The following is a 23,720-nucleotide window of genomic DNA, read 5'->3' as shown; positions in this document are numbered from 1 at the left end:
TGCATCACTACAGAGGTCATTAATTGACTTGTCAGGGTCTTACAATATTATTTTTGAAATAAAACTAGAAGGCTGAACAAGGTTTGGAAAAGACTGTTATTTAATGCCTCAAAAAGCTTATAATGAATTTTATTGTTAAGCTTTTGGCTGATTAAAAACCCAAAATTTAGATGTCTAAAAGCTGAACAAAGGTTAAAGTTCAATCTAAAACTGAATTAAAATCGAATAAAAACAACACTTAAGCATCAAATTGTTGCCTGGGAATTGCAGTACAAAGACCACGTTAACCTTTGTTCAGCTTTTAAACACCTAAATCTGGTGATTTTAATCAGCCAAACGCTTAACAATAATATGCATTATAAGCTTTTTAAGGCATTATATAACAGTCTTTTCCAACCCTTGTTCAGCATTCTAGTTTTATTTCAAAAATAATAATGGAAGACCGCTTCATATCTTATGCATTTATATGAAACTGCTTTGACTTGTTGCTGACTAATTGAATTTACATATTTATATTGTTAATATAAGTTAAAAAATTACCTTTGCATTTCGGGATTCGAACCGGCAGTTGGTGATTCACAGGCGTCAACCATACCTACTGGACCATGTTAGCATATGTGTGGCAAAAGGTATGGTCATTAACATGAAGCACGTCAAATTTAAGTTGAATAACAGCAACCGGAAGAGTATTATACAGCAATGCAGAATTGTAAACAACAACTGGTGACAGTAAAACATTCCTCTCATTTTCAAGAGCAGTTAACACAATGGGATTTATTTCGATGGTCATTTGGATGCCATAGTTGAGTAATATTTTTTAGCAATATAACAGACAAAACACAGGAATACAAATGTACACTTCCGACGTCGTCGCAGACCACTTCTACCTGGAGCTATTCCTATAAATCTCATTTTCCTTGTCCCTACTGCTGCCACTGCTTGTAATTCGAAAGGTAAGCAGTGAATTTAGAAGAACTTAAATGTAGGACATGCAACGAGTGACACAGACACGGACGACATTTAACAAATCAAGCTATCAAAATATGTGTAATGCATTGCTGATTTGTGGAGTTGTGTTAAGCTTAAATAAGGCTTGTTCAATCTTTAGATCAGCTAACTTATTGAGGTTGGATTATGGGCTTCATGCACTACTATTCAACTATATATTCAGCCTGATGTTAATCAGCATTGTACACCTAAAATCAACCAATAATCAGCTTCTGTTCTTAATGTTCAGCTTGAATTGTTACTTGGGTACTGAACCGATCGGCGTGAAAATTTGTATGCAGGGGTTTTTGGGGCGGGGAAAGGTTGTTATGATGGTTTGAGACCATTCCCCCATCTGTTGGGGGGGCTCCCATACAAATGAAACAGAAAAATATAGCATGTTTTTTTGAATCGGCACATAAATTCAAGCAAATATTGAATCCCGAGCAAGGTCGGGCACACTCAGCTAGTACATATTTATATAAAAGGGAAGGAACGGTCCAACAGGGCATCCGATTGAAGCGATTTGGACGGGTGGAGTGGGAATGCCAACTCCCTGTTGATAACATTTCGTGGATAAAGGGCTGGCTTTTCTCTCCACTCACTGGGGCATCTTCCTGTTTGAGGGCTTGTATTTTTGACCAATTGGCTGATCAAGTTGCTGGAAGGAGATTCTTTGTTGTTCTGTAGATGCGTATAGGCGACTTTGCCTATCGATCTACTCAATCCGTTTTTGGCCCTTCATACAGCGACATGATGAGGACAATCAGAGGTTATTAAGCTTTATCAAGACAAGAAGAGAAGAGAGCCCACTACTGTCGGACTTAGTTTCCGTGCTACAAGGGATGGTAAACCTCTATCATATATCATCATCATCTCATAATGGCCCTATGTTTGGCAGTAAAGTGCGGCGCTCAATTTATCAGGCAAAGTGACAGCTAAATGTATTGTCTAACTGTCAGATTTTTCGCTTTTTGGTGCGAGCTTGCGCCAGTGATGTAGTGGTAAGCGTGACTGCTTTCTCACCCCAATGGGTCTGGGTCCAATCTCAGCTGAGGTCGGTGGGATTTTTTCTGAGGCATACAAATCTCTGGTCACGTCTTCCTTCGGAAGGGATGTGTGACCATGTGTGTTGAATGGATGCGATATCCTACGCAGGTGTGGAAGCTGCTTTCCTGCACATTCGATTGCCGTCAATAGATGGCAATCGATGTCCGTCGGTGATTGGCACTAGATTGCGGTGCTGAGACCTATTTTACATAAATTAAAAAAGAAATAATGGTGCGATCGTGCCCTTCCCAAGCAGCACACTTCCATCAAAATAAGTTGCTGCAACTTGATTGTGGCTGGAATAAGTTGCAAACAAGTAACCACCACTGTTCAGTAACAAGTGTGCTGCTAGCGTTGGTTGGTCTTTAGAGTGAATGTTGGTGATGAAAGTGCTGGCCAAGAAAAAATAAATAAATTATATGATATAGAACAGTCAATAATTGCGCGGCTGGAATCGAGTGGAAGAAAATGTGCGCGGAACGATTATTACTCATGTGAGTTTTGTGGTGGTTAACGTGGAGGAATTTTTTCCTTGATTTGTTTTCCGTTGATCTTGTTTTCGGTGCTGAGCACCAATGCTACCAACGCCAGGGAAGTAGCTCCCACACCTGGACCCTACCTATCAACCCATCAACTCATTAACCGGGGACCAACGGCTTTACTTCCTTTCCGAAGGCGTGATCAGAGATGTTATGCCTTACCGGCGGCGCCGACTGGCATTGAACCCAGGCCTGCTGGGGTGAGAAGTAATCACGCTTACCACTACACCACCGGCGACGCTCACGTGGAGGATGATTCGAAGCCCATTTATCTTCAGAGTTGTTGAGAGGGAGTCCGGCGGTGCGGGTTGTCGTCTCTTTCGTTCTCCCGCTGTTTTTGTGAAGGTAATCTCGTCGTTGCAAGGGAGCAGTGGAGGATACGGGGAGGTGACGAGTTCACATTGCCGGATCTGTTCTCCATGCCATTGGTTTGCCTGATGCAGAATGTATAAATTTTGTATACGTTTGACGGGCTCCGGGTTGTTTTACGCCATTTTCGAATCAAGCGAGTATAAAGGTGGCGCAGTTTGGGGCCGCACCATTGGACATCGATCATGGTGAGTTGCTTCCAGTTTAAAAACAGTCTTGCAAACTTTTCGTCATTGTTCTTGATTTCCGTTGGTTCCCGGTGAGATAGCCTCAATCACACGTGATTTACTGTTCGGTGAGCTTAGCTATTGAAAATTTTGAAACATAATTCAGAATTTTTTTCTGGATCAAATGAAACTATAGCTGATTCCATTTTGATTCATTGTGTTTGAGTTCACACCATTAGACTGGTAAGACGCAATTGAAAAATATTAAAGTTTATTATCAAAATAGCTGTGTAGATTCTGTTCCTATTTTATATAAATACCTAACCAAAATAATAAACATCGTATAAAAGTAGAATGAAGCGTAGGAATAAGTGCTTTTTCGTAGCTTCATGTCTCTGGGTTTAAAATATCGTTGGACGTCACGTTGTGGTGTAATTTGCACCGCTGTCGGGTTTTAAAGGTTATAGCATTAACTTCATCATAAGTGGCGTATTCTGATATGAAGGACTTGTCTGTCTTAGGCAACCGTTTTTGCTTACTGAGAAGAAAATTGTGCGATCAAACCAAGGCCCCATGGTATTAACGAGTTTCATAGTCACATTGCTTGCTGATCGTGTTTTCTGAAAATTATCGTCGTATTGTCCGGGTTTGAATGGCTACATTAATTCGTTTATAAGTGGTGTGATGTGATATGAGGGGCTTAAAGTCTTAGAGCGACCGTTTTTGCTTTAAGCTCATGTCCTTCGTACCTGCCTTTTTTTCATTCGAACCCATCATTGTTCTTCAGCGTACCTTTGCCACAACGAACCTTGCTACTTACCCAACCCTCTTATTCAAAATTCCATTGATTTCTCGTGGAAGTGCAGAGGATTCCTCGGCTTCCAATAAAGCAAGTATCATGTCAACACATTCCTACGCAATTCTTTTATGACCTAGATCACCAATTTTCACACATTGTGAATGATTGCTAGGCCTAAGCATCATCTGTTGGTTCTCTGTGTAATTGCAGCTGATCGGTCAATCATACTCATTCTTATGTATATCTGTCACATTTGGTATTAATAGTGGTAGATACTAATTGGGCGCAAAAACATCAATTTACATGTGTTTCTTTTATAAAACTGTGCACAAAAAGACGTTAGTTATCGTCATTTTTGTGGACTCATATCAGCAAAATTGCACTGCAAACATACTCAACATTTCATTGGTTAAATAAACAGCGCACTTAAATGTCAAATTAATGATTCGCAAATTATAGAACAAGCGTTTGAAAAATATTTCGCTAACAAATGTGCTCTGAAAAATGTACTCATCAGGTATTAAATTGGTTGCATCGATTACTTTACTTAAATATTTGGTTTTTTAGTTAGGTAAGTTACGATTCTACACATTGTAGTTTCATTTTTATACCGGTGATCATGACGTTATTATCTAGGGAACGAGTACTTAAGGGACTTAGATATTGATAATCCTTTAGTGGGAATGACAGCAAACAAAAGTTTCATCTGAAACACATTCTACGGAAATTGTGGTATATTGTCAGAATTTTAATCGTATGAAAAGCGCAACAAAAATGAATGAAATTTATAAAAATATACTGAGCTCCTCTTTTTCAGTTACTTTGGGCACTGAAACTAGTTGGAACGAGAACATTAAAAGTAAGGAAACTTTTGGAAATGATTATAATGTTTTCAGAGAAGATCGTGACTTACTCGAAAACCAAATAATGTTAGGTGGTGGAGTTCTTATTGCTATTTCTTCAAAATTTATTGCAGAACTTATTGTCTCATCAAAAGTAGAAGAATTTGAGCATGTGTGGGTAAAGACAAATATAGCTGGTGAAACTCATATTTTTGCCGCAGTCTTCCCAACAAACAATTTTAGCTGCAGATTAGCTTATACAGCCAAAATTTGCCTTATGCAGCTAATTTTTGCCTGTATAAGCTAAGCTGCAGCTAAAATTGTTTGTTGGGTTTTTTCCCCCAGACTACGCTTGTAAGTCCTCGTTAGAAACCTTTTTCCAAATAGCTGAAGAAATCGTATTTCAATTTCCCCCTAAATTCTAAATTCATATTTGTGGAGATTTCAATCAACGCAGTGCTGATTTTATTCCTGATTCGGGTAATGAGGGTTTTCTTCTCCCAGTCATTGGGGAAAAAGAAACATATGTGATTATGAATATTTTTCTTATTTTCCTCACTTTTCAACTACTGTTGGCGTTAATAACATTTCGGTTCATGATATATGGAATGGCCTACGAGATTTGGACGCCACTAAAGGTTCAGGACCAGATGGAATCCCACCTATTTTTATGAAAAACTTAGCAACTGAACTTACAGCCCCTTTATTCTGGCTGTTTAATATGTCGCTTGAATCCGGTATATTCCCGAAAGAATGGAAAAAATCTTATTTAATACCCATATATAAATCAGGTAAAAAATCCGATATTCGAAATTATCGTGGGACTGCTATCATTTCGTGCATTCCAAAACTCTTCGAATCAATTATAAATAAAAACATTTTTGGCCAAATAAAACAAAGAATAACTAGTGCACAACACGGCTTTTTCAAAAGCCGTTCAACCACCACAAATCTTTTGGAATTTGTGGATTTTGTATTAAATGCAATGGACAGAGGTAACCAAGTAGAAGCTCTATATACAGACTTCAGCAAAGCGTTTGACAGAATTGATATCCTAATGCTGATTTTGACGTAGGACTACGTCTTTGATTTCTATATGGGGGTACACTTTGTGAAAACCGAAATGTAACATGTAACAAATTACGAAAGATTTTGAACGTTAATAACTCAGCTGCCTCTGGACCAATTTCAATAATTTTATCACCAATCGATCAGAAATATGTTGATTTTCAACAAGAAACTATTGAAAAACTGGTAAATGTCCAGCATTGTCCAAAAGCGTCGAATTAACTAACAAATCCACCAATTACGTACATGCATATACTGTTTCCCCAACACAGTCATCAGAGAATCATTCCTAGACGAAACATGTCGATGTAGCATTACGACGAGGTTTGGTAGTTCAGTGGTTACCGTTTCTGCTAACTGAGCATAAAGTAGGGAGTTGTAAGCAGCAGAAATTTCCTTCCCAACTCTCTTGTGGAATCTTTTAGTGGCTCTGAAAAGGGCCGGTTTTGATAGATTTCAACGGAGAAATTAAGAGCGTTCACCACAAATACGAAGAGCCAGCTGAATGTCCTTTGGCATAATTGTGACACACTTAGCGTGAATGGCATACAGACCGTCCAGATAGGTCGGTTTATTTGAGTTTTTTAGTTTAAATGATCTTTATTTTAGTTTAACTTGGACGATTACCATATAAATTTTTACTAAGTGATTTAATTGCTTTCTTCATCTTTAGGTATGGGCAAAATTCAAAATTTGTTTTACAGAATTAGTCCTAGACTTAGTACACGGTCGACCACCTTGGTGGGATTGGTTTGTTTTGTTTTTAGAATTTGAAGAGAAACTACTTAATACGACTATTTACAGCTTAAAACTAACCTACTCTACTATATACACTTAACCTACTATGTACAAATTGCTTATTAAAGCATGTTCAGAAAGATTGGATTTTTGAATAAATTTAGTTGTCATATCATCAATTTTGGAATCTACTTTGGGAATTTCTGCCTCTTGATGGAGGTCTGCTATTCTTGTGTCGAATGGACGATCTAGGATCATCCTCAACACTCTATTCTGTGCAACCTGGATTTTGTTCCTGTGGGTCTGAGCGCACGATTCCCACACCGGGGCGGCATAGAAGATCGCGGGGGCTATGATCTGTTTGTAAACAGCCAGTTTGTTTTGCCTTGAGAGGCGGGATCTGCGGCAAATGAGCGGATACAAACACCTAACCAAGGCGGAGCACTTAACTAGGGTTTTCTCTATGTGCGAGCGGAACAGGAGCTTCTCATCGAACAACATCCCGAGATAAGTAACATCAGTGGACCACTCGACCCTTGTACCATCCATTATTACGGTACAGGAGGGAGACGGTTTAAGTTTTGGTGATTGTCTGTGAAGGAACATGATCGCTTGGGTTTTCGAGGCGTTGATTTTGATTTTCCACGTGGTGGCATAATCAGTAAAGGTGTCAAGGCATCGTTGGAGCTTGTTCGTAATTTCACGAGGCATCCTACCCTTGACGGCTATCGCGGTGTCATCTGCAAACAGAAAGAACACGCAACCGTCTCCTAGAGGAGGGATGTCCGACGTGTAGATGCTGTAAAGCAGTGGTCCCAGCAGACTCCCTTGCGGAACACCTGCTGGGATCGGAAATTGTCCCGAAAGGGAACTATTCAACGACACCCTGAACGACCTTTGCTGGAGATAGTTACGGGTGATTTTCACAAGGTATGGTGGAAAGTTGGAGTTACAAAGCTTGTATATAAGTCCGTCGTGCCAGACATTGTCAAACGCCTTTTCGACGTCTAACAAGGCCATGGCTGTGGACTTGGATACAGCTTTGTTACTTCGGATGTTATTCATCACCCGCACTAGCTGATGATTGGTGGAATGCCCCTTGCGGAACCCGAACTGTTCCGGAAGAAGAATGTCATGTTCCTCCACAAACTTGTTTAGTCGGCTGAGGATCAATTTTTCGAACAGCTTGCTCAGCGCTGAGAGCAGGCTAATCGGTCTGTAGCTTGACGGTAGTGAAGGGTCTTTCCCAGGTTTGCGGATCGGGATGATTTTTGCCACCTTCCAGATGCTTGGAAAGTAGTGCAGCTCCAAGCATCTGTTGAGGATGGCAGCCAGCAGCGAGTGCACCCTCGCGCTGAGATTTTTCAACTCTAGGTTGAATATTCCGTCAAACCCGGGAGCCTTCATGTTCTTACTGTGTTTCAGCGCTGAGCAAATTTGTTCCTCTGTAATCCGTTCTTCTGGAGGGACGGCACAAGGGGAGGCATCTAACGTCTGGACGCACTGCACAACCTGGTTCTCGAGTGGACTTGGGATTGTAGAGCCAAGCAAATGCGACTGGGCAATGTGCTCCCCAATTGCATTGGCCTTCTCTTCGTTGGTGATAAGCCGTTCGTCATTGACTCTAAGTGGTGGAATGGGCTTGGGGTGAGACTTCAGCACCTTGGCAACCTTCCAGAATGGTCTGGAACGGTCGTCCAGGTTCTGAACGAGCCGCCCGAAACTCTCGTTCCGGATTGAGACCATTCTGGAAGCGATCTGCCGATTCAGATCGACCATTTCGTATTTACGCTGCAGATCCCCAGTCCGCTGAAACTGGCGTCTACGAACATTTCTGAGCCGAATCAAGAGTTTGGTGTGGGAATCAATTGCTTGAAACTTACCCCTCACAGGAACTCGTCGAACGCACTCTTCGTCAGCCACGGATATGGCTTATTTGACTCGTCGAGGGTATACTTATACCTGCGTCGAGTAGCATATTATTAATACAGGGAGGGAACAATACATACGGCAAAATACTGAAAAGGGGAGGAGTTTCGCTTCTTATGCTACGGGCACAAAACGAGACACCACCGTCGAAACGACTATCAGGCGCAGAAAGTCATCTGCAAGGGAAAGAAGAAGAAGAGGAGACAGCGCAGGAAGGAATTCTATGCCATCTACATCTACAAGGTGTTGAAGCAGGTCCACCCGGACACCGGAGTCTCGTCGAAGGCCATGAGCATCATGCACAGCTTCGTCAATGACATCTTCGAACGTATTGCTGCTCAATACAACAAACGCTCGACGATCACGTCCCGCGAAATCCAAACTGCGGTCCGTCTGCTGCTGCCGGGTGAGTTGGCCAAGCACGCTGTCTCTGAAGGAACCAAGGCCGTCACCAAGTACATCAGCTCAAAGTACATTCGTACCATCCAAACAATCAATCGGCCCTTTTCAGGGCCACGAATCGATTTCCAACGTGAAAGGTTTTGATGATTTATTGAACTTTTAAATGTTCGAAAGCAGCGTTAGCAAAGTTCGCGATAAGAAATCAGTTGATTTGCCTTTGAAAATAATGTTGACAAAAAGAATAAGAGGTTGTATCTATGACACGACCGTACGGTTTTGACGTCTGTGATTTCTATATGGAGGTACACTTTGTGAAAACCGAAAATGGAACATGAAATAATTGTGACACGCTTGGCGTGGATGGCGAACAGACCGACCAGATAGGCCTCGCTGGATTCCTGTAAGGCCATTAACGGCCGAGCTCTGGAAGCGCAGATCGGTCTTGTAGTCCTGGGCGATTTCACGGACCAGACGCTTGAAAGGCAACTTGCAGTCAGCAGCTCGGTCGATTTCTGGTAACGACGGATCTCACGCAGAGCGACAGTTCCTGGCCGGTAGCGATGAGACTTCTTCACTCCTCCGGTGGCCATCTGTTTGAGAGGATCCTTTCCTCCGGTGAACTCACGAGCGATCTGCTTGATGCAGCCATTATACAATGTGGATACGTTGAACGCAATCTGTTGAATAAAAATTTTAATTACCCAGCACAATCATGGGCATTGGCTCCAAGCAATATTTCATCAGAATCCAGACAAATCTGTACGATGGTAAATAGAACAGAAAATGAAAACATAAAAATGAGGTAAGGAAAATAATTAAAATATGGTACAGATTAATACCTGGCTGAATAAAAATACACATTACCATTTATTATATAAGACTAAGTAGTCCTACGTCACCATTGCGTACAACCCCATAGGGCTGTCCCTTGTAGTTTTTAAATTAGAAAAAATGGGAATTTAGATGGAGCTTCTCACCTGGATTAAATCGTATTTAGTTGATCGCCAGCAAATTGTAAGATTCAACGAGAAAACATCTAAGCCAATTCATGTCACGTCAGGGGTTCCGCAGGGCTCGAACCTAGGTCCCCTTCTTTTTATTTTGTACATTAATGACGTCTCTTTTATTTACGCTGATGACATGAAGCTATTTTTAGAAATAGGAAGCGATAACAACGTGAATGTGTTTCAGAATGAAATACATGTGTTTTACAGATGGTGTAGTAAAAGTTCATTGAAACGAAATATTAAAAAATGTAATCTTATAACGTACAGTAGAAAACTAAACAAACAAAATATTCGTATGTTACCGTTTGGGTACTTTGCCCTATGAAAAAAGCTCGAGCAGAGAGATAGCAGTGCTATAAAGAGCGAGCACTCAACCGAACGAGACAGCAATCCACTAGTATACTGCTGTTCGGTGCGCTAATGTCTGAGAACCATGATAGTTTATAATCAGTAATGATTGATCTAATGTTTGCTTAGAATTAATGATATTATTAGTCATATTGTTGCTAAAACTAAACAGTGAATGAATAGTAGAGCACTAATGGCTCATTCATATACATAAAACAGATAGGAATTAGGGAACTGAATTAAATGAACTCCAGTATGAACGGTCGAATTAAATACAGAAACATACCAACTGTTATACACCTACACTTAACATACAGAAAACAACACCCACCACCCGGATCATGGAGGAGAAGGGAAATTTGGAATGGGACTAATGGATCAAGAAGGAAAGGGACATTTTGGGAAAAGTTCACCAAGTTGAAGCACAAAGTGTAAAAAAATAGTGCACAGTCAAATACGGGTGGAAAAAACAAAGCTGCCTAATCTATTGAAACCGTAGAATCAGGTAGGACTATATAAAACGGACTCCGGTAGCATAACTTTCATCAGACCCTTTTCCTATTTCCCACGTGCCCTCAGGACCCATTGAGTTTTACCTCAAAACCGGCTGTAAAGCCTGAGTCAGGCCACGGTCTGTGAAATCAGTCCGAGAACGCACTAGGCCAGGTAGTGCTCGATCGACCGGCTATACGTGCCAACGAGCCGACGTTCAACCTTGGTAGGAAACCTGGTACCGCGAGGAGTTCGCAGCTACAGAACCTCGTGCCATCCTGCACTGATACCACTGTCCGTGGCAATCGTGCCATTCATCGCACTCAACCAGCAGTCCCCTGCGTCCAGCGCAAGTGACGCCGACGCCGCCGACGTGCAGCAATATCAGCGATCATCCGATCGCACTCGTAGCCGCCCCGTCCGATTCCCCGCAGCAGAGATCCACGTGCCGGCCGGCCCTTACACACACACACACACACCCCCAGAATTTGTAAGTAGGTTTTAATTAATAAAAGTTAAATAGTGAAATATTAGGTGACCGTGTTTGCATTTGCTGATCAGTGTCCCCTATTTGTCCGGAGCTAGTCGCCGCAAAAGAGGCTGGTGGATAGCCTACCCCGTCTGGTACCCGTGGCTTTAGACCAGGGACCTGGGGCATTGTAGTCTTAGAGAGAGAGAGCACACGCAGTGAGTAACACGTATTACATTAGGTAATGAAAATGTTCAAAAATGTGAAAATGTAAGAGATTTAGGTGTTATTCTAGATTCCAAATTGACATTTGTGGACCATTATAACAAAATAATGTTCTTGGGTACAAAAGTTGGCTTCGTACCACTCCAGGGCAACATTTGAATAGTGGCACGAAGCTAGATCCGTCCAGGAGATCGTAGGGCCCTCGTGCTACTTCAACAGAGGAAGCAGACACTTCTGTAGACACTCCTTGAGGTAGATCTCTCCGTTTACACTCCCGGTAGTCAGGAACGGTGCACTCCGTTTGCCACATGAGCAGATCGCTTGCCAAATCACGTATAGTAAACTCCCTCTCGATCCTTGGCTCTCTGAACGAGACAAGATTCAACTTTTTGGCCACATCCCTGACCGAAGCATTGGGATTCCACTTAAACGCTTTCATGACACGCTTGTGATCTTGATCACTAATAGAACATCTATTCTGACAGCATTTCTCCTTCCGTTCGATGCTCACACAGTTAAAATTATTTTGTAGTTTTACACGAATTTCCATGCACATAAAACGAGCATGCATATTCATGTAAAATTAAATTGGTTTTTAAATTTACACGACTTGAAATGTACATGCATGTAAAATTAAACGTCTCTTGAATTTTACATGGATAGCTTTAGATGGGCTCACTTTGTAATTCTACAGGGCATTTAGAATTACACGCATTTGGCTTTTTGAACGAATTTGCATAAAATCGAACTGTTTGTCAAGTACGCGGAATTATCACCCACGTGAAATAACCCGCCTTTACGGCACAGTACATACCCAACACTTCCACCGCTGCATCAAAACGATCAGTCAGGAGAAAAAAGGAACCACGAGCGCATTTTTGAATGTTTTTCTATTTTTTCCATATCCACACACTTAGAAAAAATCATGTAAATTTAGGTGCTCTGAGAGTGACATATACGAGCGTCAATTTTGACATAAATTTGAGTCATAAGAGACGCGAAATATAGCTCAATCAAACGTAGATTTCGTCGAGCAACGAACATTTCAGTCTCGGAGCACTTAATATTACATGACATGTTTGTTTACGTCTCATCTTTTATGTCAACGACGGATTCTGTCACGTGTAAAATTAGTTATTTCTAAGTGTGCATATTTTTTATATTCTGCACGAACTAAAAGTGCTCTCTGTAATCCGCTGTAATCACTATTTTGTCTGTCATCCATTTTCTATTTGTGGATGCGCGTATGCACGATAAATCGTTCCACATAACCAAAACTGAGCGCACAAAACAAAACAAACCGAGCGGAGAAAAAACTGATGGAATAATCGGTCCGTCCACGTGGTGATATTACACTGCAAGAGAAAATTAATCGAATAAACGTGTAATTTTATGAGTTTCATCATGTTTGTATTATGTGCATGATTTTTAATATAAAATTGAATTAAAACATAGTTTATTGCGATGTAATTTTAAAATGTTTTTGGTTTACACGTCATGTAATATCCATTATTTTTTGCTGTGCAGGGTTTCGTAGTAACCCAACACACCAAAAATTGATGAAAGATTTCAGCAAAATGGTTTACTGAAAAGAAATCAGCAATCTACGATTTTACTGAAAATCAGCAATTTGGTTCGTTTTAACTGAAAACCAGCAACTTGACAAGATTGCTGAAAATTCAGCATATTTCATTTCACTCTGTCAAAATAAAAAAATTCCTGGAGTTCAATATTGTTCCAGATGATTGGAGGCGAGTGAGAGTTATAGCCATTAAAAAGCCTGGAAAACCCGCGGCAGATCATAACTCGTATCGTCCCATCGCGATGTTATCGTGCATTCGAAAATTGTTGGAGAAAATGATCCTTTTTCGCCTAGACAAATGGGTTGAGACGAACCACCTACTCTCAGGTACTCAATTTGGTTTCCGTAGGGGTAAGGGAACGAACGACTGTCTCGCGTTGCTTTCCACAGAAATCCAGTTGGCTTTTGCTAAAAAAGAGCAAATTGCTTCTGTGTTCTTGGATATTAAGGGGGCTTTTGATTCAGTATCCGTTGAAGTTCTTTCAGACAAACTCCACGCTTGTGGCCTTTCCCCATTAATTAATAACTTTTTGTACAATTTGCTGTCAGAGAAACATATGAGCTTTTCTCATGGAAACTCTACAGCTTCTCGATTTAGTTACATGGGTCTCCCCCAGGGCTCATGTTTAAGCCCCCTTTTGTACAATTTCTATGTCAGAGAAATTGACAATTGTCTAAGTGACAACTGCACGTTGAGACAACTTGCAGATGATGGCGTAGTTTCTATGACAGGGCCCACAGGGGTCAACCTGAAAGGACCCTTACAGGATACCTTAGACAATTTGTCTACTTGGGCTATTCAGCTAGGTATCGAATTCTCCACGGAGAAAACTGAGTTGGTCGTTTTTTCTAGGAAGCATAGCCCAGCACAACCGAAGCTTCAACTTTTGGGTAAACCGATCACTCATTCCATGTCTTTTAAATATCTCGGGGTCTGGTTCGATTCCAAATGCACCTGGAGATCCCACATTGAGTATCTGAAGCGGAAATGCCAACAAAGGATCAATTTTCTCCGAACAATTACCGGAACGTGGTGGGGAGCCCATCCGCAAGATCTTCTAACGTTGTACCGGACAACGATTTTATCGGTTTTAGAATACGGTAGTTTTTGTTTCCAGTCGGCGGCTAAAACTCACATCATCAAACTGGAACGGATCCAGTATCGCTGTCTTCGTATCGCGTTAGGATGCATGCACTCGACTCATACGATGAGTCTCGAAGTGTTAGCGGGCATGTTGCCACTCTCTGATCGGTTTTCGGAATTATCCCTCAGGCTCCTCACCCGTTGTGAAATTATGAACCCACTGGTGATTGCAAACTTTGAGAAGCTTCTTGAGCTAAACCCTCAAACTCGTTTTATGTCATTGTACTACGTGTACATAACACAGGATGTCAGCCCTTCGCAGCATAATCCCTATCGTGTTTGCTTCTCCGACTTCGACAGTTCTGTTCATTTTGATTTATCAATGACGCAAGAGATTCGCGGAATCCCAGAGCATCATCGTTCCATGATTGCTCCGTCAATTTTCGCTGCAAAGTTTGGCCAAGTTGATTCCGCAAGATCGTTCTTCACAGATGGATCACTAATAGAGGCATCCGCTGGTTTTGGTATTTATAACGAATTTCATAGCGCCTCTCGAATGCTTCAAGCTCCTTGTTCCGTATATGTTGCTGAGCTGGCGGCAATACATTATACGCTAGAAACTATCACCTCACTTGCACCAGATCATTATTTTATTTTTACGGATAGTCTCAGTTCTGTCGAGGCTATTCGATCCATGAGGCCGGTAAAGCACTCCTCGTATTTTCTCATGAAAATACGAGAGCTTCTGAGTGCTTTATCTTTAAGATCTTTTGTCATCACCTTTGCATGGGTCCCATCTCATTGCTCGATTCCGGGCAATGAGAAGGCGGACTCACTTGCTAAGGTGGGCGCTATGCAAGGCGATATTTACGATCGACAAATCGTCTACAATGAATTTTTCTTCATTTATCGTCAACAGTCGCTCGCCAGCTGGCAAAATAAATGGAGTGAAGGAAGTTTGGGACGATGGCTATTCTCGATCATCCCTAAGGTGTCGAAGAGTCCTTGGTTCAAGGGGTTGGATGTGGGTCGAGACTTCATTCGTCTGATGTCTCGCCTCATGTCCAATCACTATTCGTTAAACGCTCACTTGTTTCGTGTTGGGCTGGGAGACAGCAATCTCTGTGAATGTGGACAAGGTTACCAAGACGCCGATCACATCCTTTGGTCTTGTGCTGAGTATCGTGGAGTCAGATCTGAGCTGTGCGATTCCCTTCGGGCTCGAGGTAGACAACCTAATGTTCCAGTTCGGGATATTTTGGCTAGACGTGATCTGGAGTTTATGAAACTCATATATGTTTACTTTAAGAATACTAACCTTAGATTGTAAGTTTGATTAACCTTGTGTTTAGTTTGTGTATTGTGCGTGTAGTTTTTTTTTAATGTTTGTTTTCAAGATGAATAGAAATAAGTTCATGGTTTAGGATTAATTAAATATTTGTATAATAAATCATATTTCAAACCTCCTTCTCCCTTTCCCCATCCAAAAAATTGTAAATCTCCACTAACCTCGAGACGACCGCGAGTAATCGGTTCAATTCCTTTAACTCTAGATTTAAGACATCATTCATGTATAATGCAAATGATAACTCGGCTCTGTAAAGTTTATTCGATTGAGCCTGTACAAATAAATTAATATAAAAAAAAAAAAAAATTAAAAAAATAAAATGTCAATGTTTTCTTTCGACTACGCTGAGTGTAGTGCGCGTGTGTTTTTGAGTAATTATTCTGCAACAAATTATGTGCGTAATGAATCCGGAAGTTCAGGAAGCTCTGCTGAATCTGAAAGCTGACCGTTGTGACGTGGATGAGTTGTTTGGTAAGAAAAATAATTAAATATAATCCTGTGTTTTCTTCAGCCTCGAAAGCAATGGTTGAGAGATATATTGATGAACTTCGACGACACCTAAAAGTGCACGAGAATAAACATCATATTGATAAGGAGCTTGTGCACTTCACATTTCACAAAAAAAGGTTGCAGGACGAGCTACCGGAAGTTCAGCAGCATGTCATCAAAAAGCATCCAATAAGGGCACCAGATTTCCACCACCAACAGCAACCAAAATGTTGAAATGATTTATGATAAGGTATGGAAATTAAATTGAATTTGTTTAAATGAATCAAAATGATTCAATGATAAACCGATATTCATTTTGTTTTGAATAAACCAGTATGATTAAAACTAAAAAGCAGTTTTTTTTTGGTACAATGATAAATATTGCTAAATTCTATCAGCAAAGTGCTGTCAAATTATGCGGTTGTCGAATTGGCTGAATTTTTAGCTAATCTATTAATGCTGATAATGATAATTCAGTAAATCTCTGTCAAGCAGAACGACATTTCACATAGCTGAAAATTTCAGTCATTTTATTTTGCTCGGCAAAATTCAGTAAAAAATTGCTGATTTCCAGCGATAAAAATGAGTGTACGATGAGAGACTTAAGGATTTTCCAGGTGCTAGCGCAAAATCAATTCGCGACGTTGCTTTTCGAGTGATGCAATTTTTTCCATCTTTCGAAAAATTGACAGCGATTAAAATACAGTGTGAGCAATACACTCTAAACTACTTCCACACAAATTTTCAAGAGAAAATACCCAATGGGTAATTTTCTACAGCGTGTTTTCCGTGATGCAATTTGATGTAGGACTCCCTTTAGGTATCTGTAATAGATACTAAAATTAATTAAGTAGAATTAAATGGAAGATAGCCTTTTTTGCTGTTGTATTAACTATTTTTAAACTTTATTTTAGATTTTATTTGAGGAAACTAAATAGTGTACACTTTCCAAAATTACAATTATGGGCACTCCATGCAGGGAGCGCCCATATGAAAAACCTCTCCACATTTACATTAACAGCACTGCCCAGAACCCCACCTTTATTTGAATTTCGCACCAGCTTGGGATAATCAACTACTTTGAACCAGTTGCTAGCTGCTTTACTGATGGATATCTGAATCGCAAAAATCTTGAAAACAAGCAACCTACTTAGCATCTCTGCTGAAATCAGTTCCTACCAAGCTCGGCAAAATTTAATCAATCTCGGGATGCATCGCAATATCTGATAGATGCTCTGCTCCTTCTCCTTCCGTCCGAGATCCAGGCGTCGTTGACGACGAGATTGCATAAGTTTTAACTTCACCTCTCTGCGTGATGCTAGTTGTACCATCGACAAAGTAGGTGTACCTTACCTGGCTTAGTAGTTCAACACATTTTGCATGTTCAATCCCAGCTCGGAACGCTGGAATAGAAGGAGACCAACGGGGAAAAACTCATTTCAGGTGTACCGGGAAAACTTGAATCGCTGCAGAACTGATTACAATTTTTATTATCTCTGCAAGAATCGGATTGGAAAGTTTGCTGCTCGAAAAGTGGAACGCTGATGTCAGAGATGATTGGTTTCGTTCTTTTACAACCTTGATCTCTTTCATAGGATACCCACTGAGATGGGAATACTTCAAAAATAGAATTCACAGGAAAGAAGCTGTCAATTTGTTTCAGCGCGTACACGCTAAGCAAATCTCTTACATACAATGTAAGGTTGGATTTATTATAGACACAATGCAATTTGTGAAACAAACTTTGTTCGACATATATTCTAGCATAATTTTTTTTAAATTATTTTAAAATTCTTCTAGAGACCACATTACAGAATCTGTTCATGTCGCGAAAATTTGCAAATTCTGCATACTATTCATGTAAATCTGTAATTTTTCGTTTCCCGTTTGGGTGTAATTCAGTCATAAAAAAATTAGATTGCTACGGTTAACGTTCGATTGAATGAGCAATTCCTCGAATGAATGGAATTGTTTTCACTACTGAGAAAACCCACAAAAGCCATGCCCAATGGCAAAACTGCTCAATATCCTATGCTCCTGATTGGAATTGAACGACATCAACACCTTACACTACGTTTCGGTGGCGTACAGCTTGTTTTCCTTTTTTCTCCGAATGAAAAGAATGAGCTACACTTTCAGATACATCAAACAAGTGAGGACCCGTCAGTGGACACAATAAATGCTGATCACCCACGTGTCCAACACCAACTGGTTGTGTCAACTTGCCGTTACCAACGTCACCGTCGTCGTAGCCCTCAGCACTACGATACAGCGAACCAGAAGTGCGGAAAAGCACGCCCAAGGGACAGTCCGTCAAGTAGAAATAACTTGACGGCTGACAAAAAGAACCAAATTCCGGTTGATGACACAGGCAGACATCCATCCACAGGGCCAGGATATCGTGTCCCGAAGACCCGTAGATGAAATGAGAGAAAGGTCCTCACTACGAAACTGATGACGACGACGACGACGACGATGACGACGTCGAGAAGAAATGGAATAAAGATCGCCTCGGAATGATTTGATTTGATGGGCGACACTTTCCGTTTCTCGCTACTATTACGAAGCATTTGCTCTTTCGCTGTAGGATTTGCGAGAGCTGCTGATGTTCTTTTGAAACATCAAGGCAAATGGAGGCCTTATTGTCACCAAAGGGGATCGGCCGTCTGGCTGGGCGCTGGCTGTTGTGCTTTTATCTTGTGCCAGTCCCTCCCAGTCAGTCCCTGCCACCGATATGACGACGGGTGGTTGGGCAGAAACGAAAAATTTCCTTCTATCGGTGATAAGAGCAATTTCAGCTGCCACATTACTGCTGATGATACCATACTTCAATGGGAGGGAATTTTCGTAGGCATCCGGAAAAATGGGTGTTGGGAAGCGAAAGTTAATTAAAAAATGTGAATCGGATCCAGAGGCTCGGGAATGGCTCAATTAGCTGGAAATTTGATAACATCTAATTGAAACATTTCGGTGAACTTTAATTGAAAAAAAAAAATTGAGACCTATTCATGGTGATGCTTTCTTTTTTATTGCTTGTTTATTTTCCGTTGGTATCTGCTTCTCCACGTTAGTGCCAATCATCAATGCCAGACGGGCTTACCAGAGGAGTTTTAATTTTATTAATTAGTTTTCAAGGTTCCAGAATCTTGGAAAACATATCTGATATTATGACTTTTCAGCATGTCCGGGATGTTGGTTTTAGGTCTCAGGTTTCAAAATCTATCAGTTGGTTAGAGTTTCCAAAATTTGATTCGAAGATTTTAACTACAAAAATTAAAACGACATCCATCGACTATAACATTTCTGAAAGTTTCTTGAAGTTTTCCATGAGTAAACCATAGTTCCTCCACAAACAAACAGACATAACATATACATTGGAGTAGCTCATGGGGGTGCCAAGGGATCCAGGCCCCCTCCAGAATTATCTTGAGCCCCCCCCTCCCCCAGATTTTGTGATGTTTTTTTTTTTACTCACCGGTATTTTGTCAAGCTTGTCAAGTTCAGTGATTACAATTGGACCACAAACAAAGATTTTATTAAAGTCCTTTATGTTGACTACTTTTCTTATGTTCGGGACTAGAAGAAAAAAATTGAGAAATTATATTATATCGATATTTAATCGATGGCATAATAAGACGTCTTCAGGCTCTACCAATTGACCATGAGCCCAGGGAACTTCGTAAATCTTCAAAAACTTCTAAGAAGTTCGGGAATTTCTGGATTCTGGAACTTCATAGATTTTCAGAAAAAAATCGTAGCAACAAGGAAGTTGGAAAAGTTCTGAAAACTGCGTAAAAGTAGAAAATTGAATTAAGTTTGAGAAGCTTCATTAAGGGAACATTATTTTATTTCAGGGAAGCTTATGATTGATCGGGAACCTCTATATAATTTCTTTGGCCTTTTTTTAAGCCGTTACATCGCTGAAAAGGCATCTGATAATCCTGAATGACGGATCACACACGCGGGTGGATCCAGCAAACGGTTCATTTTCTGCCATAGATTTTTCGATCTGTTCGGAGGTGCTAGCTTCCAGATTTATCTGGCGAACACTTCCGGATACCCACAGCAGCGACCACTTTCCAATCACCGTCTCTTGACCTGAATTATCACAGATCGCCACGAAGCGAAGAAGATGGCTTTACGACCAAGCAGATTGGCCATTGTTCGAACGACTGACTTCCAGCAGCATCAAACCGGATGACGAGATTGGCGTTGATGTTGATGATTGGATGTGAAAACGACGATCAAGCAGCGTCGAAAACTTCTGAGAGCACTGAAGCGCAGCAGAACAGCAGGATCGGACAGGTGGATTTTCCTCCGGACAACGACGAGATTTATAACGCGGACTTCACCCTAGATGAGCTTCTGTGGGCACTCGACAAAGGACGTAGTGTCTCTACAGGTCCTGACTCGGTAGGGTATCCGATGATCCGACGTCTGCCTGTATCCGTCAAAATCGCGCTGTTGCAGCTTCTAAACAGAATCTGGCGTAGTGGCGTTTACCCTATCAGCTGGCGAACCGGAATAATAGTGCCGATTCCGAAGCCAAACTGTTCTGAATCTGGACCTGCTGCTTTCCGACCTATCACTTTGACCAACTGCATCGCAAAGGTGTTCGAACGTATCGACTGAGTTGGAGTCGAATGGACGACTGGATAAGAGGCAGCACGCCTTTAGAGCTGGGAGAGGCGTCGAAACACTTGGCGGAGTTGGATAGGTCATTGCCAAATCGGGACGAACACTGCTTGATTGCATCGCTTGATCTGTCGAAAGCGTACGACACCACTTGGCGGTACGGTATCTTGCGCACTCTGCGTAAGTGGCAGATGGGTGGGCGCATGTTCAACGTACTGAACAGTTTCCTCACCAACAGATCTTTCCGGGTGAACGTGGAAGAACATTTATCGGGTGAAATGCCATTGGAGAACGGAGTCCCCCAAGGGTCAGTGTTGTCTGTCACGTTATTCCTTATAGCGATGCAGCCGATTTTCAGAGTGGTGCCGCATACTGTTGCCGTGCTTCTCTATGCGGACGATATTTTGCTGGTGGTACGGAGGAGTAAGGAGCGTCCTCTGTATAGAGATCTACAGACTGCAGTGAAAGCTGTCGACAAATGGGCGAAAAGCGTCGGCTTCACAATTTCCGCGACAAAATCAAAAATTTTCTACGGCAGTCCCAACGCCCGTCGAGAACCCAGCAACGATATATTCATCGACCGTACAGCTGTACCGAGGACGAATCAACTGAAAGTTGTTGGTGTCAACCTTGACCGGTCGCTGTCCTTCAAACACCATTGCATGGTAGTCAAAAACACGTGCGACTCTAGACTGCGGATCTTGAAGATGATCGAGGCTAAACTTCCGCGAGGGCAACGCGATTCTTTGTTGGGTATCGGATCAGCAATCGTCACGTCGCGACTTATCTCGGTATCGGGCTCGTCAGTAGAGCGAAGGATTCTTACACCCATCTACAACCGGATGGTCTGATTCGCCTCAGGGGCGTACGTCACCAGTCCGATTCCAGCGATTATGGCTGAAGCAGGCACTTTGCCATTCGACACACTGCAAGCCATAATTCGTGCTGCAATTCGTTTGATGGAGAAGGATTCCAGGAATATCGATCTTCCAGTTGTGGAACGAGCGTCCGATTGCCTGGCGACGATTGATGTAGAGCTTCCAAACATCGCTGTACGAACACGTCTCGCCAACCAAGAGTGGTATGAACCCAAGCCGCATATTGTTTGGGATGTGAAACGGAAGGTGAAAGCTGGGGATCCCCAGAATACAGTGCGTCCCATCGTGCAGGAGTTGCTGGCTAACCGGTTTAACCGTGCTTTGGCTATTTATACGGATGGTTCTAAATGCGAGAACATAGTTGGAGCCGGTGTATTTAGTAGCAGCATTCAGCAAGCAATAGGTCTTCCGTCACAATGTAGCGTGTTTTCGGCGGAGGCCTTTGCAATCAAGTCGGCCGTCATCGCTGCAAGAGCATCAACCGAATGTGTTATAATTCTGTCTGATTCGGCCAGCTGTCTTTCGGCATTAGAGAGTGGAAGATCGCAGCATCCGTGGATCGAGGAAATCGAGCGCTTACTACGTGGACGGCCGATCAACCTTTGTTGGATCCCTGGTCATGCCGGAATCCGCGGTAACGAAGAAGCAGACCGTCTAGCCAGTGAAGCACGAAACAGTCCACCAATCAACATCGCCGTACCAAGGATTGATTCGATAAAGAACATGAACCAAGTCTTTCGTCAGCTATGGGAAGCACGTTGGGCACAATTGACAGATGTGAAACTGAAGGAGGTCAAAAGGGAAACGAAGAAGTGGATCGATCAGTACAGCTCTGCCGATCAACGCATACTCACTCGTTTGCGCATTGGTCATACTAGGGTTACGCATGAATTTTTGCTGAAGAAAACAGCTCCACCAGCATGTGAATGCTGTGGGACCGTTGTTGACGTTCGTCACATTATTCTGCACTGCAGAAAATTTGAAGCGGCCAGGACGAAATACGGAATCGATTCCACAAGCCTTTTTACGGCGTTACGCAACGACGATGATTATGAGAAGCGGTTACTGAAGTTTCTGCATGTAACCAAACTTTATCGGAAGCTTTGAAGGGCGAAGATAGAATGGAAAGGAAAATGCAGGATATAGGAAGAAAACGAAGCGGAGGATGAAGAACAAGCAAGCGATGCAGAAGAAAAACGAAGTCTGAATGGAAGAAGATGTCGGACAGGAAATAGAAGAAGATGCAGCGGAAGAATGTTACAAGCATTAAGAAGATGCTGAATGGAAATCGAAGAAGATGGAGTGAAAAACGATGAAGATGAAGCAGAACACGAAAGTACTACAGAAGACATGAATGAGTATGAAGATGCAGAAGAATGAAGATAAAAATGAAGCGCAAGGAAGGAACGGAGAAATCGAAAAAATAATGTGGAAAAGATATATGGAAGATCATGAAGAATGAAGATGGTGAATATATATATAGAAGAAGTAAAGAGGAAATTTATGGAGAAGAAGTGTAAACCATGAGATGAGCATGCAGACGATGAACCAGGAAATGAGCAAACGAAAGCTAAGTGAATTTTGAATTGTATCGTAAACACTAACACTCACCCTCACATCACTCTGAACACACCCACACACTGTTTACACAAAAACCAATTCAACTGACATGAATGCATCCGCCGGATGTAAAATGTCAATAATAAAGAACAACAACAACAACAACAACATCGATGGAAAATTGGAGAAATCGTGAATACGTTGAAGAGGATATCAAGGCAATGGAAATAAATAATGGAGAAAAAAGGAGATGACGAAAAAATAAAGAAAATAATCTGACGTATAGAAAGAAGACTGAAGAAGATAAATTAAAGAGTTAATGAAGAAGACCAACAAACAACAATGTTTTAATGTATGTTACGAATACAAACAACTGAATAATGCTTAAGAGAATGTATGATATTAACTGTTCTTTTCCTTTAAATGTTAACAGGAAAACATGTTGATTTCCCTAACTGGTGCATTTTACCCCAGAAACCCCTACTAAAATACATTTTATTGTTCGAAATTTCAACTTTACATCCTGCCTGCCTTGATGCCTTTCTCGGTACCACGGCTCAAATTTTCCACCTCATTAGCTGCTCAAGGCCAAAACACTTATCTCGCGGTACTCATTTAACTTTTGATGGCCTGTGCCCCGGAGGGCCAAATGCAAGCACGTTAATCTCACGCTATAGCGCTAGAGTATGCACCCAGTCTAGGGGCCGCCTTAA

General features: G+C 41.6%; 1 protein-coding gene across 1 annotated transcript; it reads left to right on the top strand.

Moving 5' to 3' along the window:
• The first annotated feature begins 605 nt into the window (after positions 1-605).
• Positions 606-22,554, top strand: LOC135703946 (uncharacterized). Its single transcript, XM_065225302.1, has 3 exons — positions 606-629; positions 8,651-8,966; positions 21,431-22,554. The coding sequence occupies exons 1-3, from the start codon at positions 606-608 to the stop codon at positions 22,552-22,554; spliced, it is 1,464 nt and encodes a 487-aa protein (XP_065081374.1).
• The last annotated feature ends 1,166 nt before the right edge of the window (positions 22,555-23,720 follow it).

The sequence above is a fragment of the Ochlerotatus camptorhynchus genome, unplaced genomic scaffold, assembly GCF_037179485.1.
Source record: "Ochlerotatus camptorhynchus isolate MF236.1 unplaced genomic scaffold, CSIRO-AGI_Acam_v1.1 ptg000225l, whole genome shotgun sequence".
Lineage (NCBI taxonomy): Eukaryota > Metazoa > Arthropoda > Insecta > Diptera > Culicidae > Ochlerotatus > Ochlerotatus camptorhynchus.
This window is presented reverse-complemented; position numbering and strand designations above follow the sequence as displayed.

Bases quoted from the DNA above. Each gene is read 5' to 3' on its own strand.
- LOC135703946 (XM_065225302.1), top strand. From the start codon at position 606: ATGTTAGCATATGTGTGGCAAAAG. The intron at 630-8,650 runs GTATGGTCATTA...AACGACTATCAG, and splicing joins TAGCATATGTGTGGCAAAAG to GCGCAGAAAGTCATCTGCAA. The intron at 8,967-21,430 runs GTACCATCCAAA...GATTCGCCTCAG, and splicing joins CATCAGCTCAAAGTACATTC to GGGCGTACGTCACCAGTCCG.